Source organism: Thalassophryne amazonica, chromosome 10 (assembly GCF_902500255.1).
Source record: "Thalassophryne amazonica chromosome 10, fThaAma1.1, whole genome shotgun sequence".
NCBI lineage: Eukaryota > Metazoa > Chordata > Actinopteri > Batrachoidiformes > Batrachoididae > Thalassophryne > Thalassophryne amazonica.
In genome coordinates this window covers 37702297-37718143 of record NC_047112.1, presented here as the reverse complement: position 1 = coordinate 37718143, position 15847 = coordinate 37702297, and the positions used below count along the sequence as shown (strand labels likewise).

Here is a 15847-nt window from a genome sequence, read left to right as displayed (position 1 = left end):
TACATCTGTGTATTTAAATAATAAAATATTCTCCACAAACGATTTGCTCACGCGCGCACGTAAAAAAGAAAAGGAAAAAAAAAGAAAAGGAAAAAACTCTGCTCCCCGCTGCTGCAGGGCTGCTGCTCACTCCAAAAACTCTGTCATAATTGTGTTTAGAAACCAGTCACCATTTGTTTTATTATACATCTGTGTAGTTAATTAATAAAATATTCTCCACAGACAATTCGCTCGCGTGCGCACATAAAAAAAAAACGAAACTCCGCTGCTTGCTGCTGCTCACTCTTTCCCAAAAAAACTGTCATAATTGTGTTTAGAAACCACTCACCATTTGTTTTACTATACATCTATGTAGTTAATAAGTAAAATAATCTCCACGGACGATTCGCTTGCGCGCGCTCGTAAAATAAAAAGAGAGAGAAACTCCGCTCCCTGCTGCTGTGGTGCTGCTGCTCGCTCCAAAAACTCTGTCATGATTGTGAAATAAAGGACAAAAGAGACGTAAGTCCTGCTCACAGGCTGCTACCAGATGCAGGACATGTTCACATCTTCAGTCAAACTCCTGACATCTCCATGTCACTACATATTCGGTCCCTGATTGGTCATCGCGGCGCGAAGAGACGAAAAAGTTCAGATTTTTCAACTTGGGGAGGAGGGCACCGCTACGTGATGCGACGCAATATCGCGGCACAAACGCGCAAAATGCTCAAAATCGTCCATCGTGTCGCGCTGCGCGGTTTGGCGCCAAAACGCGTCCTTACATAGGGATTACATGGCAACCTGTGGCTGCAGTCGCTCGTGTCGCGCCCGGTGTGAACGCGGCATTATGATGACAAAAATGAGCTTCAAGGACTCAAAAGTTTCAATGACTCAAACGTTTGTTCATGCAAATGTTCACTTACTGTTTTCATCTTCTTGCTTAATTGATGTGGGATTGCGAGCTCTTGCTTGCCTCTACTGGTGGTTGGCTCTCACTGCGGTATTGTATCACTTCCTGTTCCAGAGCACAGCGGTGTTTTGCTGTATCTGTTAGCTGTTTAATCTGCGCAGTTAGATTGATCTACTTAACTAGATAACGATTTGTTTCACAGTGTAATCTTCACGTGCCTTAACTAAAGCACTCCCTCTGCTGAATCACCTCTAAATTATTTACACATTATTCACTTTGTGTGTTTTTAGGAATCCGCTAGCTTAGCGCAGCTACTAGCTCTTAGCCGGTTTAGCATGGCTGCTTCTCCTGTCTCTCCTGCACTTTTCTGCTCTGGGTGTGAAATGTTTAGTTATTCCTCGCCCTCCTTTAGCAGTAATGGTACTTGTAATAAGTGTAGCTTATTCGTAGCTTTGGAGGCCAGGCTGGGCGAACTGGAGACTCGGCTCCGCACCGTGGAAAATTCTACAGCTAGCCAGGCCCCTGTAGTCGGTGCGGACTAAGATAGCTTAGCCGCCGTTAGTTTCCCTCTGGCAGATCCCGAGCAGCCGGGAAAGCAGGCCGACTGGGTGACTGTGAGGAGGAAGCGTAGTTCTAAACAGAAGCCCCGTGTACACCGCCAACCCGTTCACATTTCTAACCATTTTTCCCCACTCGACGACACACCTACCGAGGATCAAACTCTGGTTATTGGCGACTCTGTTTTGAGAAATGTGAAGTTAGCGACACCAGCAACCATAGTCAGTTGTCTTCCGTGGGCCAGAGCAGGCGACATTGAAGGAAATTTGAAACTGCTGGCTAAGGCTAAGCGTAAATTTGGTAAGATTGTAATTCACGTCGGCAGTAATGACACTCGGTTCCGCCAATCGGAGGTCACTAAAATTAATATTGAATCGGTGTGTAACTTTGCAAAAGCAATGTCGGACTCTGTAGTTTTCTCTGGGCCCCTCCCCAATCGGACCGGGAGTGACATGTTTAGCCGCATGTTCTCCTTGAATTGCTGGCTGTCTGAGTGGTGTCCAAAAAATGAGGTGGGCTTCATAGATAATTGGCAAAGCTTCTGGGGAAAACCTGGTCTTGTTAGGAGAGACGGCATCCATCCCACTTTGGATGGAGCAGCTCTCATTTTTAGAAATCTGGCCAATTTTCTTAAATCCTCCAAACCGTGACTATCCAGGGTTGGGACCAGGAAGCAGAGTTGTAGTCTTACACACCTCTCTGCAGCTTCTCTCCCCCTGCCATCCCCTCATTACCCCATCCCCGTAGAGACGGTGCCTGCTCCCAGACCACCAATAACCAGCAAAAATCTATTTAAGCATAAAAATTCAAAAAGAAAAAATAATATAGCACCTTCAACTGCACCACAGACTAAAACAGTTAAATGTGGTCTATTAAACATTAGGTCTCTCTCTTCTAAGTCCCTGTTAGTAAATGATATAATAATTGATCAACATATTGATTTATTCTGCCTTACAGAAACCTGGTTACAGCAGGATGAATATGTTAGTTTAAATGAGTCAACACCCCCGAGTCACACTAACTGCCAGAATGCTCGTAGCATGGGCCGAGGCGGAGGATTAGCAGCAATCTTCCATTCCAGCTTATTAATTAATCAAAAACCCAGACAGAGCTTTAATTCATTTGAAAGCTTGACTCTTAGTCTTGTCCATCCAAATTGGAAGTCCCAAAAACCAGTTTTATTTGTTATCTATCGTCCACCTGCTTGTTACTGTGAGTTTCTCTGTGAATTTTCAGACCTTTTGTCTGACTTAGTGCTTAGCTCAGATAAGATAATTATAGTGGGCGATTTTAACATCCACACAGATGCTGAGAATGACAGCCTCAACACTGCATTTAATCTATTATTAGACTCAATTGGCTTTGCTCAAAATGTAAATGAGTCCACCCACCACTTTAATCATATCTTAGATCTTGTTCTGACTTATGGTATGGAAATTGAAGACTTAACAGTATTCCCTGAAAACTCCCTTCTGTCTGATCATTTCTTAATAACATTTACATTTACTCTGATGGACTACCCAGCAGTGGGGAATAAGTTTCATTACACTAGAAGTCTTTCAGAAAGCACTGTAACTAGGTTTAAGGATATGATTCCTTCTTTATGTTCTCTAATGCCATATACCAACACAGTGCAGAGTAGCTACCTAAACTCTGTAAGTGAGATAGAGTATCTCGTCAATAGTTTTACATCCTCATTGAAGACAATTTTGGATGCTGTAGCTCCTCTGAAAAAGAGAGCTTTAAATCAGAAGTGCCTGACTCCGTGGTATAACTCACAAACCCGCAGCTTAAAGCAGATAACCCGTAAGTTGGAGAGGAAATGGTGTCTCACTAATTTAGAAGATGTTCACTTAGCCTGGAAAAAGAGTCTGTTGCTCTATTAAAAAGCCCTCCGTAAAGCTAGGACATCTTACTACTCATCACTAATTGAAGAAAATAAGAACAACCCCAGGTTTCTTTTCAGCACTGTAGCCAGGCTGACAAAGAGTCAGAGCTCTATTGAGCCGAGTATTCCTTTAACTTTAATTAGTAATGACTTAATGACTTTCTTTGCTAATAAAAATTTAACTATTAGAGAAAAAATTACTCATAACCATCCCAAAGACGTATCGTTATCTTTGGCTGCTTTCAGTGATGCCGGTATTTGGTTAGACTCTTTCTCTCTGATTGTTCTGTCTGAGTTATTTTCATTAGTTACTTCATCCAAACCATCAACATGTCTATTAGACCCCATTCCTACCAGGCTGCTCAAGGAAGCCCTACCATTATTTAATGCTTCGATCTTAAATATGATCAGTCTATCTTTATTAGTTGGCTATCTACCACAGGCTTTTAAGGTGGCAGTAATTAAACCATTACTTAAAAAGCCATCACTTGACCCAGCTATCTTAGCTAATTATAGGCCAATCTCCAACCTTCCTTTTCTCTCAAAAATTCTTGAAAGGGTAGTTGTAAAACAGCTAACTGATCATCTGCAGAGGAATGGTCTATTTGAAGAGTTTCAGTCAGGTTTTAGAATTCATCATAGTACAGAAACAGCATTAGTGAAGGTTACAAATGATCTTCTTATGGCCTCAGACAGTGGACTCATCTCTGTGCTTGTTCTGTTAGACCTCAGTGCTGCTTTTGATACTGTTGACCATAAAATTTTATTACAGAGATTAGAGCATGCCATAGGTATTAAAGGCACTGCGCTGCGGTGGTTTGAATCATATGACGGCATTGCTTAAATTTTCATTGTTACGCAGATGATACCCAGCTTTATCTATCCATGAAGCCAGAGGACACACACCAATTAGCTAAACTGCAGGATTGTCTTACAGACATAAAGACATGGATGACCTCTAATTTCCTGCTTTTAAACTCAGATAAACTGAAGTTATTGTACTTGGCCCCACAAATCTTAGAAACATGGTGTCTAACCAGATCCTTACTCTGGATGGCATTACCCTGACCTCTAGTAATACTGTGAGAAATCTTGGAGTCATTTTTGATCAGGATATGTCATTCAATGCGCATATTAAACAAATATGTAGGACTGTTTTTTTGCATTTATGCAATATCTCTAAAATTAGAAAGGTCTTGTCTCAGTGATGCTGAAAAACTAATTCATGCATTTATTTCCTCTAGGCTGCACTGTTGTAATTCATTATTATCAGGTTGTCCTAAAAGTTCCCTGAAAAGCCTTCAGTTAATTCAAAATGCTGCAGCTAGAGTACTAACGGGGACTAGAAGGAGAGAGCATATCTCACCCATATTGGCCTCTCTTCATTGGCTTCCTGTTAATTGTAGAATAGAATTTAAAATTCTTCTTCTTACTTATAAGGTTTTGAATAATCAGGTCCCATCTTATCTTAGGGACCTCATAGTACCATATCACCCCAATAGAGCACTTCGCTCTCAGACTGCAGGCTTACTTGTAGTTCCTAGGGTTTGTAAGAGTAGAATGGGAGGCAGAGCCTTCAGCTTTCAGGCTCCTCTCCTGTGGAACCAGCTCCCAATTCAGATCAGGGAGACAGACACCCTCTCTACTTTTAAGATTAGGCTTAAAACTTTCCTTTTTGCTAAAGCTTATAGTTAGGGCTGGATCAGGTGACCCTGAACCATCCCTTAGTTATGCTGCTATAGACTTAGACTGCTGGGGGGTTCCCGTGATGCACTGAGTGTTTCTTTCTCTTTTCGCTCTGTATGCACCACTCTGCATTTAATCATTAGTGATTGATCTCTGTTCCCCTCCACAGCATGTCTTTTTCCTGGTTCTCTCCCTCAGCCCCAACCAGTCCCAGCAGAAGACTGCCCCTCCCTGAGCCTGGTTCTGCTGGAGGTTTCTTCCTGTTAAAAGGGATTTTTTCCTTCCCACTGTCACCAAGTGCTTGCTCACAGGGGGTCGTTTTGACCGTTGGGGTTTTTACGTAATTATTGTATGGCCTTGCCTTACAATATAAAGCGCCTTGGGGCAACTGTTTGTTGTGATTTGGCGCTATATAAATAAAATTGATTGATTGATTGATGTCCTATATTTTCTTCCCCCTCTTCTTCAGTACCCAGCATCCCCCGGCCTACTCCCATCCGTCTACAGTCAGTTACACTGTCCAGCAGGCTTCAGCTGTGGCTCATGCAGTGACTGCATCCTATTCTCCAGCCCCTGTTCAAACAGCTCGACCTGTGGCTTCTGCCACTTACCCTGCCTATCAGACTCACCAGGGCCCGCCTGACTATGGCTACAGACAGCCTGACCCCCCAGCCCCTGCCCAGCCTACTACTACACAACAGACATACCAGGTATACACGGACACGGTGAGTCTCTGTTTCCTTAATGTGCCATTTCACAGGTTCTCAAAGTATGATGTAGTGATGTTTGTCATTTCTTCTGATGAGTAGTGTCATATAAATGAGTTTTATTGTTAGTTTTTAATATTATTCATTTTTGTAAAAAAAAACAACCCCCCCCCCCCAAAAAAACAAAAAAAAAAACAAAAAAAAAACCTGTTTTCACACTTGCAATTGCCATTTTGCAATTTTGTAAATCCAAACAGGATAACTACAGCTATGGGCGATCTGCTGCTGTGACTGCTTATGACAGTAAACGGTACTACCAGACAAGTGTAGCCTCAGCTCAGAGGTCACCCACAGAGAACTATTACCAAACTGGTGAGTTAAATTTTATTACATTGTTCTCAAGTTGCAGTTATTGTTCATTTTCTACAACCCCTGTCAAAAATTATGGAATCACCAGCCTCGGAGGATGTTCATTCAGTTGTTTAATTTTGTAGAAAAAAAAGATCACAGACATCACACAAAACTCAAGTCATTTCAAATGGCAACTTTCTGGCTTTAAGAAGCACTATAAGAAATCAAGAAAAAAAATTGTGGCAGTCAGTAACGGTTACTTTTTTAGACCAAGCAGAGGGAAAAAATATGGACTCACTCAATTCTGAGGAAAAAATTATGGAATCACCCTGTAAATTTTCATCCCCAAAACTAACACCTGCATCAGATCAGATCTGCTCCTTAGTCTGCATCTAAAAAGGAGTGATCACACCTTGGAGAGCTGTTGCACCAAGTGGACTGACATGAATCATGGCTCCAACACGAGAGATATCAATTGAAACAAAGGAGAGGATTATCAAACTCTTAAAAGAGGGTAAATCATCACGCAGTGTTGCAAAATATGTTGGTTGTTCACAGTCAGCTGTGTCTAAACTCTGGACCAAATACAAACATGGGAAGGTTGTTAAAGGCAAACATACTGGTAGATCAAGGAAGACATCAAAGCGTCAAGACAGAAAACTTAAAGCAATATGTGTCAAAAATCTAAAATGCCCAACAAAACAAATGAGGAACGAATGGGAGGAAACTGGAGTCAACGTCTGTGACCGAACTGTAAGAAACCGCCTAAAGGAAATGGGATTTCCATACAGAAAAGCTAAACGAAAGCCATCATTAACACCTAAACAGAAAAAAACAAGCTTACAATGGGCTAAGGAAAAGCAATCGTGGACTGTGGATGACTGGATGATAGTCATATTCAGTGATGAATCTCGAATCTGCATTGGGCAAGGTGATGATGCTGGAACTTTTGTTTGGTGCCGTTCCAATGAGATTTATAAAGATGACTGCCTGAAGAGAACATGTAAATTTCCACAGTCATTGATGATATGGGGTTGCATGTCAGGTAAAGGCACTGGGGAGATGGCTATCATTACATCATCAATAAATGCACGTTTACGTTGATATTTTGGACACTTTTCTTATCCCATCAATTGAAAAGATGTTTGGGGATGATGAAATCATTTTTCAAGATGATAATGCATCTTGCCATAATGCGAAAACTGTGAAAACAGACACATAGGGTCACTGTCATGGCCTGCAAATAGTCCGAATCTTAATCCAATTGAAAATCTTTGGTGGAAGTTGAAGAAAATGGTCCATAACAAGGCTCCAACCTGCAAAGCTGATCTGGCAACAGCAATCAGAGAAAGTTGGAGCCAGATTGATGAAGAGTACTGTTGTCACTCATTAAGTCCATGCCTCAGAGACTGCAAGCTGTTATAAAAGCCAGAGGTGGTGCAACAAAATACTAGTGATGTGTTGGAGCGTTCTTTTGTTTTTCATGATTCCATAATTTTTTCCTCAGAATTGAGTGATTCCATATTTTTTTCCCTCTGCTTGGTCTAAAAAAGTAACCGTTACTGACTGCCACAATTTTTTTTTTACTGATTTCTTATAGTGTTTCTTAAAGCCAGAAAGTTGCCATTTGAAATGACTTTAGTTTTGTGTCATGTCTGTGATCTGCTTTTTTTCTACAAAATTAAACAACTGAATGAACATCCTCCGAGGCCGGTGATTCCATAATTTTTGCCAGGGGTTTTATAAATTCTCATGCAGTCGTAGTTCTGTTCAGTCAAAATGAATGAAAAATAGTGCAAAAAAATCTGACATTGAGAAAATATACATAAATTTACATTTATTTTTGTCATGTCCATTCAGAAAATGACTTGCATGTAACTCATGTCTCAGATCCCTAGTTCACAAGCTGCTGACCCAGCCCCCTGGGGGGGGTCCAAAGATCAGAATGGATGCCTGCTTTCTGCAGGAGGCGGGGTCAGCCCGCTCAGCCTGCTCTTTGTGTGGGATGCACGCAGTCTACAGCATACAACAGCAGAAAACCAGGCATTTGAAGTGAAGCAACTGGCTTATCCATCCAAAGAGTTTGACAGAATAAATGAAATTGGTTAACTTACAGTTTTCTTTAGAAATATGAACTTAAAAGTCAAAGTATAGTGATCCACATTGCTGTCACTATATGTGAGTTCAGGCAGACAACGGCACCAGCTTATTTTAAAAGTTGGCATTTTTTATGATTGTAAAATTACACAGAGGAGATGGTCGCCAAATAGCAATGCTGCTTGTGACGATTTCAAAGATGTACAGAGTGAGGTTTCATGAGATGCCATCATTTGGGCAAAACTCAAAGAAACTTAAATTGACAAAATACTGAAGGCAGCCATGACATGTCACATGATACATAAAAAAAAAAAACCACTTAATGTGCACATACACTCATTAAATTTATCCACTGTAAATGACGAGCTGTAATCCAATTCATAAAAGTTAAATGAAAAATAAAGTATACGTTTACGCTTTTCTTACGGTGCTCCACTGCCTGATGCAGGCTTTTGCCTCACAAGATTAAAGCTACTGTATGTCGGTTTTGAAAACTGGACCATCCAATATTGTGTTATTGCAATTATGTGTTTTTAACCTTTTCATTCAGTTTATAGATTCACTTACACCAATTAAGGGTCACGGGGTTGGGGTGGGGGAGCCTATCCTAGAGCGTGAGGCAGGGTACACCCTGGATAGGACGCCAGTCTATCGCGGGGTCACATATGGACAGACAAAAGCAGTCACACTGTCACGCACACCTATGGCATAATTAAAGTTTCCAGTTCTCCTAACCAGTATGTTTTTGGAAGTGGGAAGAAGCCTGAGCACCTGGAGGGAACCCATACAGACACTGGGAGAACATGCAAACTCCACACAAAGGACCAGGCAGGAAGCAAATCCACAAATACGAGGTCTATTAGAAAAGTATCCGACCTTATTATTTTTTTCAAAAACCATATGGATTTGAATCACGTGTGATTACATCAGACATGCTTGAACCCTCGTGGGCATGCAAGAGTTTTTTCACGCCTGTCGGTTACGTCATTCGCCTGTGGGCAGTCTTTGAGTGAGGAGTCGTCCACCCTCTCGTCGATTTTTTTCATTGTTTAGGAATGGCTCAGAGACTTGCTTTGTTTGATAAAAATTTTTTCAAAACTGTAAGGCACAACTGAGTGGACACCATTCCATAAATTCAGCTGGTTTTCGGTAAAAATTTTAACGGCTGATGAGAGATTTTGGTCTGGTAGTGTCGCTTTAAGGATGGTCCACGGCGCCTGACGGCGATCTGCGCTTCGAGGCGGCAGCGTCTCGCCGTTTCAAGTTGAAGACTTCCACATTTCAGGCTCTGTTGACGCAGTAAGTCGTCAGAGAACAGAGAACTTTCAGAAGAAGTCGGCATGAGGAGTTTATTCGGACATTCCATTGTTAACGGTCATTTTGTAATGAAAGAACGTGTGGGCAGAGTCGCATGTCGGGCTGGACCCGACCGCGGGGGGTCGCGGCAGGAAAAACACCTCCGTTGGAAATCTTAACGGGCAAGTTGGAACATGCCCAAGCTGTTAAACAATTTCTCAGTTACTCACTTGTTGAAAGCCATTAAAAGCCGCCTGAATTCTACAAATGGTTTTCAACACGGAGGTGTTTTTCCTGTCGCGGCGCACACAGATTTGCCGAGTCGTCACGGAAACGATTCGGCGAATTTGCGCGTACGTCTTTCATTAAAAAAATGTCCTTAAACAGTGGAATGTCCGCATAAATTCCTCATGCCGGCCTCTTCTGAATCTTCTCTGTTCTCTCACGATGTCCTGGGTGAATTAAGCCTTAAATTAGGATGTTTTCAGCTCGAAACAGGCCGACGACAGCGCCTGGAAGCGCTGCAAGTCCTTACACCGACAGAAACACCCCATAATCTCTCATCAGCCGTTAAACTTTTCACAGAAAACCAGCTTAATTTCTCGAATAGTGTCCACTCGGATATTCCTCACAGGTCCAGAAAAAAATTTGATAAAGCAACGCGCGCCGTCTCGAGCAGCGTGTGAAACAAAGGAATTCAGCTGAGAGGGCGGGACCACATCTCACTCAAGGCATGCCCACAGGGAAATGACATCACCGACACGCGTGAAAAAACTCACGCATGCGCACAAGGGTTCAAGCATGATTGGTGTAATCGCATGTCATTCAAATCCATATAGTTAAAAAAAAAAATAAAAGTGTCGGTTTATTATCTAAGAGACCTCGTATCTCGCTGTGAGGCAACCGTGCCAACCACTAATCCACTGTGCTGCCAACTTACATCATATTTAAATTAAATTGCCTCAAGTTGCAGCTCTTACAGTAAATTAAAACATGACAAATCTTGAATTTATTTATTTTATTTTTTATTCCATATTGCACAGGCCCATTAATTCGGTGCATCCTGGAAGTATTCATAACACTCCACTTTTTCACATTTTGTTATGTTACAGCCTTATTCCAAAATGGAGTAAATTCATTTCCCCCCCCAAACTTCTACTCACAACACCCCATGTGGGGAAAAAAAAGTTTTGTTTTTTTTTGCTAATTTTTTTGAAAAAAAAAAACAAGAAGCTAAGAAATCGTGCACACAAGTATTCACACTCTTTGCTCAACACTTTGTTGATGCTCCTTTGGCAGCAATTACAGCATCAAGTCTTCTTGCGTATGATGCCATAAGCTTATTGCACCTATCGTTGGTCATTTTGGCCCATTTCTCTTTGCAGCACCTCTCAAGCTCCATCAGGTTGGATGAGGAGCGTTGCTGCTCAAGCATTTTCAGATCTCTCCAGAGATGTTCAATCAGATTAAGGTCTGGGCTTTGTTTGGACCACTCAGTGACATTCACAGAGTTGTCCTGAAGCCACTCCTTTGATATCTTGTGCTTAGAGTTGTCTTGCTGAAAGATGAACCATCACCCCAGTCTGAGGTCAAGAGTGCTAAGGAGCAGGTTTTCATCCAGGATGTCTTTGTACATTGCTGCATTCATCTTTCCCTCAATCCTGACTAGCAGGTTTTCATCTAGGATGTCTTTGTACATTGCTGCATTCATCTTTCCCTCAATCCTGACTAGTCTCCCAGTTCCTGCCACTGAAAAACATCCTCACAGCATGATGCAACCAACACCATGCTTCACAGTAGGGATGGTGCCTGGTTTTCTCCAAACATGGCACCTGGCATTCACACCAAAGAGTTCAATCTTTGTCTCGTCAGACCAGAGAATTTTGTTTCTCATGGTCTGAGAGTCCTTTGCCTTTTTGCAAACTCCAGGTGGGCTGCCATGTGCCTTTTACTAAGGACTGGCTTCCGTCTGGCTACTCTACCATAGAGGCCTGATTGGTGGATTGCTGCTCTTCTCTCCACAGAGGAATGCTGGAGCTCTGACTGAGTGACCATCGGGTTCTTAGTCACCTCCGTCACTAAGGCCCTTTCCCCTTGCTTGCTCAGTTTTAACGTGCAGTCAGGTCCTGGTCCTGGTGGATCCAAAATTCTTCAGTTTATGGAGATGGAGGACACTGTGCTCATTGGAACCTTCAAAGCAGCAGAAATGTTTCTGTACCCTTCCCCAGATTTGTGCCTCGAGACAATCCTGTCTTGGAGGTCTTCATGCTTGGTTTGTGCTCTGACATGCACTGTCAAATGTGAGACCTTATATGCAGACAGGTATGTGTCTTTCCAAATCATGCCAGTCAACTGAATTTACCCCAGGTAGACTCCAGTTAAGCTGTGTAGAAACATCTCAAGGATCAGAGGAAACAGGATGTACCTGAGCTTAGTTTTCAGCTTCATGGCAAAGGCTGTGAATACTTGTGTACATGTGATTTCTTAGTTGTTTGTTTGTTTCTTTGTTTTTAAATGATTTCTAATAAATTTGCAAAAATCTCAAAACTTTTTTCACATTGTCATTATGGGGTTTTGTGTGTGAATTGAGAAAAAAAAATTTCATCCATTTTGGATTCATGCTGTAACATAACAAACTGTGGAAAAGTTAAGCATTGTGAATATTTTCCAGGTGCACTATATCTGAGAAGTGCTCAATCATGTGGAGAAAATGGCACATTAGTTCAGGCACTCAGGTGCCATTAGACCCTGAGTGGAAAAGTGGGAGAAGCTGAAGGAGCATACATGCTGAGAGTCCATTAGCCCATACCACCTTTTTGAAATACAAATCCAATTTTTTTTCCCACGTTTCAATTCCAGTGTTGAACATTCTTAAGAATTAAAGTTCACTGTACTTTCATTTTCAAATGTTGACTGGTGTCCCAGTTGATATTATGGACTTGTCATATCTCTCTCACTCTCTGCTCTGATTTCCTTTTTCCCTATTAGACAGCCAGCAGAAGGCAGAAAAGTGCTTCAAAAATTTTTTTTTTTTTTCTGCATTTTTTTGTTACAAGCAGGCATCTATGCTAGATCAAGTCCTTATATAGTAAGGTTTCACATCAGGGGCGATGCCAAAAATAAAAATCATTTTTGGGCCAAAACCCCCCATTTTTGGGTCAAAATTAAAAAATGGTCCAATCCCTTTGCTATATGCATATCAAATTAATCGTCTTGATGAGTAGAGTTCAAAAATATATAGTTTGACCTATTTCTGACCTTGCGTTACGTCACAATGACCGAAAATGTGGAAAGGCAAACGCACTTTCCGTGAAGGGTCAAATTCATAAAATCTGTTATGATGGTCCGATTATGACAATTTTGGTGTCTAATTATGTTTTCTTGCACAAGAAAACCAATAAGACAACTTACATAGACCATTATGCCAGTCTTAGCTATGAAAATACAATTATGTCAGCTAAGATGGGTCTGTTGATTAACTTTATCCAACTTCAAAATGGTTATGACATCAAAATTGATCATAATTGGCCTCTTTTACATCAAGCACATTAATTAAATATAAAAATTGCATAAATATGTTTTTTGTGAATATAAAGAAAATCAGAATACAAAAGCAAAGAAGACAGTGACATTTTAGAGTACACTATGGCTAATTTATTAAAATCATTTTTTATGATTCATTGTTTCCATTACACAACATACACTTGATACCTCAAGTATCAGAACCATTCAAAATAAGTTCAGTACACCCACTGACATTATTTTTTTTTTGTTATTAGTACCAAATTGACAAATTTTAATTATCTTAAAGGGACATTCCATAAAAAATTAAACTGATTAGCACCCATGTTATGGAAAAAGATATATTAATATGATTTTGTTAAAACTATGATTTAATGTGATTTGACATCATTTGAAGTATATTTGGGTGTAAATAGAGGGGAAAAAGGGTACAAACAACAACCAAAACAAGACATCTTAGGGCAAAAAATATCAATTTTCTTAGAATCACATTTTCTGATTCATTAACTTATCATAATTTGCAAGTTCAAGCATCAGAGCCATGAGCTATAAATTGTGTTGTTAATGTAAGTTCCAAGAGGTACCTTTTTTCTCTTGTAATAAATGTAGATCCAAAACTGCATAATTCTGAAATTAGATTACAAATAAATGCATTCAAAGGACATTCTATATAAATTCCAAACTGACAATACTGCATTTTAAGTGTTTTGTTGTGTTAGCTACTTAAAGCAATCAACCTGGGTTTAAACAGCCTTCTGCACGGCACCCATGCAACGCTGACCACTCTTAAAGCACTTACAGGCTTCTTTCTTGCATTCAACATACCCCATTTTAATTTTTAGTCGTGGATTGATGTAGGTAATATAGTATTAAAATACGATTTCTGTAGTATATAATGTTTGCAGTTATTACCGTAGTTATAAATAGACTGCACAAAAGTAAGTCAGTAAGCTTATGGAATGTGATACTTGTCAATTATATACCTTGAAGCTATCCAGATGACCATGTACTTGGAGCAACCTTGACTTGAAATACCATATAACCTACATTTCCTATTGAGTTCCACTTTACTTTTCTATATGCAACAACATATTACTGGAAATTAGCAAAATATGCGAAACTTACCTAACAACAGCTACAAAAGGTTGACTTTTATCTCCTCAAACTTCTGAGCAATGGGAGAAAGTTCTTTTCATATGCAAATGTTTACGTCCAGCCTGTACCCCTCCTGTCACCCATGCATCATGCTGCTTCTTGTATGGAAAGCCACATGGAACATGTTTTACATTTTAAATTGCTTTTTCATGCACTTTTTCTCTCGTAATTGAAATCAATGTTAATTAACCTGTGAATTTTGTAATTTTAGTTGCCATTACGAAAGCAACCTAGCCTGAATATGATTCTGATAAATTGACCATTATCATATACTCTAAAATGTCTTTATTATCTTTATTTTTTCTTCATATTTACCAAAATATACATAAATATTAAGTGTTTTTGATCTACAATAAAGGTGCTTGAGGTAAAATAGGCCAGTTAATATGTATGACCATAGACCCTAGAAAGTTCTGGGGTCTATGGACATACCCATTTCAGAACTTGGATTTTCTGACATAATTGTATTTTCATAGCTAAGACTTGCATAATGGTCTATGAAAGTTGTCTTATTGGTTTTCTCATGCAAGAAAACATATAATTAGACACCAAAATTGTCAAAATCGGACCATCATAACAGATTTTATGAATTTGACCCTTCACGAAAAGTGCGTTGACCTTTCCACATGTAGGGAAAAGAGTCACAGGATGAATATAATAATGTTTTGGAATATTGAAAATTATCGCTTGTGGATAATTTTACCTCAGGGCACCACCTAGTTCAAAGGATAGGTCCTTGTAATTTAAGCATTCATTAATTGATTAGCCTCAATTTAATTAATCAGTCTGTTTCTAAAGGATAAGCTCCGCAGGTCAGATCCGACACCCTCTGTAAAACCATACAAAAATCACAGACTTCACACGTTTAAGATATTTATTTAACCCTGGCAGGAGTTAAATAACAGGACATATCACAGTGATCGATTTAATGATTACAACCGTCAATGAGCAATGATTATAGTTTAGAGTTTGGTTTCATAGCAGGAGTTGTAGGAGTAAGATTTGTCCTAATTTAATAGGTAATTTACTTTGGTATTTGTTAACCTGAGAGAAGATTGATTTTGAATAGAGTTAAATAAAGCCACTCTGTTTATCTGACAACATAGCCTGGTCTTACTTTGCGCAGTGCAGCGGGTCTCCGTGAGGTCCGATGCTGGAATCATCTGGTTCAGTCCACGCCCTGTCCGCCACACAGCTTCGTCACGGACCTTGACAAAGAGGCTCTGCTGATCTGACCCGCTCGGTCTCGTCAGTGGTGGGGATGATTTCTGTTATTGTGCTGTGGTTTCGCGGCGGCAGTTCAAGTCGCTGTTGAACGTCTCAGCTGACCTGGATGTTTTTCTCTGCAGTGCTCTGGAATCTGGCTTGTCAGAATAAAGGTTTGAGCGTCTTTATTCTTTATCAAAAATCAGAAATTCGTCTTTCGTCGTCTTCTTTTTGGAAGCTTGGTCGAATCAGAATTCAGTGCAAAAATAGCTGACTTTAGAAGAAAAATGTTCGTGAAAGGAATTTGGAGTTTGAAGAAGAAAAAGGTTTTAATTTGAAAAAGGAAGTTAAATGCGCCGGCGCGTTTAACTTGACAAAGGTTGCAAAAGTTATCTGTCGGAAAAATAAAGTCAATTCTTGTCGTTACGCCAAACAAGAATGAGTCTTAAGTAGCACGTGGCTTTAGACAAAGGGTCATAAATCTTGACGGCC

At 40.3% G+C, this 15847-nt stretch overlaps 1 protein-coding gene across 1 annotated transcript in view; it reads left to right on the top strand.

Moving 5' to 3' along the window:
- The window catches only part of zfr2 (zinc finger RNA binding protein 2), an 80854-nt gene that overhangs the window by 10945 nt on the left and 54062 nt on the right, over positions 1–15847 (top strand). Inside the window, 2 exon segments of the mRNA XM_034179819.1 lie at positions 5491–5746; positions 5986–6100. Of these exon segments, the coding sequence (XP_034035710.1) occupies positions 5491–5746; positions 5986–6100 (371 nt within the window).